General features: G+C 41.1%; 1 protein-coding gene across 2 annotated transcripts in view; it reads left to right on the top strand.

The window, feature by feature from the left end:
* The window catches only part of G3BP1 (G3BP stress granule assembly factor 1), a 37,314-nt gene that overhangs the window by 17,423 nt on the left and 16,535 nt on the right, over window positions 1–3,356 (top strand). For both annotated transcript variants that reach the window (XM_004697098.2, XM_045284460.1), the window contains exon 2: window positions 1,784–1,896. In XM_004697098.2, the coding sequence (XP_004697155.1) occupies window positions 1,802–1,896 (95 nt within the window). In that variant the 5' untranslated portion in view covers window positions 1,784–1,801. The remainder of the gene's footprint in view (window positions 1–1,783; window positions 1,897–3,356) is intronic.

The raw sequence follows: 3,356 nt of genomic DNA, 5'->3' as shown, positions 1-3,356 counted from the left end.
ACTGGAGATCCCCTTGCAGAGGGGTCTCAGGGAGGAGACCAGCCAGTCAGGGTGTGATGTAGCAACGATGAAAACTACAGCTTTCCTTAAGTTTCTAAATGCTTCCTCCGCCCCCACTATCATGACCCGAATTCTACCTTGCAAGTCTGGCTAGACCAGGGGATGTACATTGGTACAGATAGGAACTGGAAACACAGGGAATCCAGGGCGGATGATCCCTTCAGGACTAGTGGTGTGAGTGGTGATACTGGGAGGCTGGAGGGAGGGTGGGTTGGAAAGAGGGAACTGATGACAAGGATCTACGTGTGACATCCTCCCTGGGGGACGGACGACAGAAAAGTGGGTGAAGGGAGACATTGGACAGGGCAACATATGACAAAATAATAATTTATAAATTATCAAGGGCTCTTGAGGGAGGGGGCAGCGGGAAGGGAGGACCTGATGCCGGGGGCTTAAGTGGAGAGCACATGTTTTGAGAATGATGAGGGCAATGAATGTACAAATGTGCTTTACACAATTGATGTGTGTATGGATTGTGATAAGAGTCGTATGAGCCCCTAATAAAGCGATTAATAAAATAAGAGCACGGAGGTCTCCGGGGACCTGGGAAGAAGACACTAAAGAGAGAAACCCTCCCTGGAGCCAGCACTGAACTTGCACCTTTCACAATGGACCTGTAAGGGACATCGTAGATATCGTATCCACAACAAGACCCAGACAAGCCACCTACGGTCACTTAACTGCAATTTAGGCCAATCTGCTGCAAGAGACCTATTGATTTTTTACAGGTGTGCCTTGTTTTTATTAAGCATCACTTTACTTTGTTGTGATTTCTACATATTGAAGGTTTGTAGTAGCTGCCTCAGGCAGATCTATCGGTGTCACTTTCCTAACAGCATGTACTTAATTTTGTTCCTTTGTCACATTTTGGGCATTCTCTCCGTATTGTGCATTTTTTTCATACTGTTTATTGCACACTTAGTAGACTATCCAAACTGAAATGGCCCATTCTTTTCTGATGCAAAAGACTTCTCTACAGTTGAGTCTTGGCTCAAGCCATGGTATTCTCAGTAGCCCCATGCATGTGAAGCCTGGACAGTGAATAAGGAAGACCCAAGATGAGTGATGGCTGGTGTTGGCGAAGAATAGTAAATGTACTGTGTGCTGCTGGGAGAACAGTCAAATTGGTGTTGGAAGGAGTCACAGCCAGACTGCTCCTTAGAAGAGCGTGGTGCAACTCAGGTCAAGAACTTCGACGTTATCAGGAGGGACCAGCCAGTCTCTGGAGAAGCACACGGTGTGGTGAAGCTGGAGGGTCAGAGAGGTGGGTTGACACAGACGAACAGTGGTCTTAAACCTAGGAACGATTGTGAGGATGGCACAGTGCATGCGGGTGTTTCTTTCTGTTGGACAAAGGCCCACTGTTGAATTGGAACTGCCAGCGCTTCACAATGGTCCTTAAAATTGCAACAGTCTTAATGTACAGAAAATTATCACATGCATATTGGAAGTCTTACTTTGAAGTGTTTGTATCCAGCTTAAGAAAATGGAATATTGGAGATCATGATGAAATTTTGGTGATTATCTCCCACCCCACCTGGCAATAAATTTGAGTGCATAAAATCTCACCTGGTCTTTGTGGGTTTTATTTATTCTTCATAATGCTTATGCCCCTTTAAAACTAAGTGAGTTTAAGTTAGTTTCAGGTAAGGGGTTTATTCCCCTTGTGTTTGGTGTATGCCAGGTTGGACATAGTTGACCTAGTTGGTTTTTTTCCCCCTAGGTTGAATTGACCAAAGCAATGGTTATGGAGAAGCCTAGTCCCCTGCTGGTCGGGAGGGAATTTGTGAGACAGTATTACACACTGTTGAACCAGGCTCCAGACATGCTGCACAGGTAATGTGGTATCATCTAATGACATTTCATAAATTGGTACTTGTTTTTAAGGTTCTCCCTTTCTTCATCACATGTTTTTTAAGGTTGTTGCATAATAAAATAACCCTTGGCACATTAAAGATGCCCACCCACCACCAAGAAACCACATTGCATCAGTGTGCTTCAGAAAGTTGGAGTATCTTTTTAAATAGAAAAGATGTATGTTTACTTAAATGTATAAAACAGGTTATGGAACTCCCATTAATTTTGTGTGTACACACTAGCATGTTTAAAATACAGTCTCCTAAGTTTTGTTCTGAGGTCATCTTTTAAGAGTATGAGTTGTACTGTCCACCAAGCTTTCATTGTATAGAGTTGTAGTATACTTTAATCTCTTAATGGTAGATGTGTAGATTGCTTCCATTATTTTTCCTGTTAAGACATTGTATCCTACCAAACTGTCTTATTTATTTGGACTTAATAAAATAATTTGTTACAAGTTCTAAAATCTATGGTTTCCTGGCCTAATCTAATTTTTTCCCTTTAAACTTTGGCCAGTTTGTGTATTAGATATCACATGAGTATTAGGTGCAAAGAAAGTGTATAAATTTGTTTTGAGTATAAAATTTGGCCTTGCTCTGAAAATGGAAACTAGCTTTTGTGTTTGTTTAAAGCTTTGCCATTTCCAAAACACTTTTACAGCTGTTTCCTTTTTGATCCTTGCCAAAAGTCTTTTATAGAAGGGCTTACATGAGAGTTAGCTTCATTTTATAGATAAAAGTTGCCCAAGGGGCTTAAAAAATTGCTGATGGTCACATGACTGTTATATGATAGAATAAGTATACACACTTTCTTTTTTGTTCTGTAAAAAAGTTTTTTAAAAAAATACTGTTTAAGAAGCTGAAGTTGAAAGAAACTAAGAGATGCATTAATACTATTTATTCTTAATATTCTAACTGCCCTCCCCCATTGTGTTGTCTTTGATTGAGATACATTTTAGAAGTGATGGCAAGTGGGCTGTAGCCAGTAGTGAACAGAATCTCTGCCTCACTTTGCCTTTTAACCAAAACCAAACCCACTGGGTCAAATTGATTCCAATTCATAGCAATCCTATCAGAAGAACAGGGTAGGACTGTCCCTGTGGCTTCTGAGACTGTCACACTACAGAGTGGAAAGCTTCTCCCACGGAGCTGCTGCTGGTGATTTCCAAGTGCTAACTTGGAGGTTAGCAGTCCAGTGTGGGACTGTGATGAATTCAGGCGCCTTTGAAGCCTTTTAGTAACTTTAAATGTGGGAGTAAGAACAGATACAGAGTAAATATGTACTGTCTGACTGTGAAGAAATGTGTAAGGAGGACAGTATTAATCCTAATAATGGTATCCCTGGGTTAGTGCGTGTATGTGTGAGAGATGTGCTGGAATATTGTTTTAAGGAAAGCATAGAATTGAGAACTAAGCTATGGGGAATTAAAATGTGAACTT

The sequence above is a fragment of the Echinops telfairi genome, unplaced genomic scaffold, assembly GCF_000313985.2.
Source record: "Echinops telfairi isolate 266 unplaced genomic scaffold, ASM31398v2 ScPeMD7_7469;HRSCAF=8507_0, whole genome shotgun sequence".
In the NCBI taxonomy this organism is placed as follows: Eukaryota; Metazoa; Chordata; class Mammalia; order Afrosoricida; family Tenrecidae; genus Echinops; species Echinops telfairi.
Note: the sequence above shows the minus strand (reverse complement) of the source record. Positions and strands in the feature narration are given on the sequence as shown.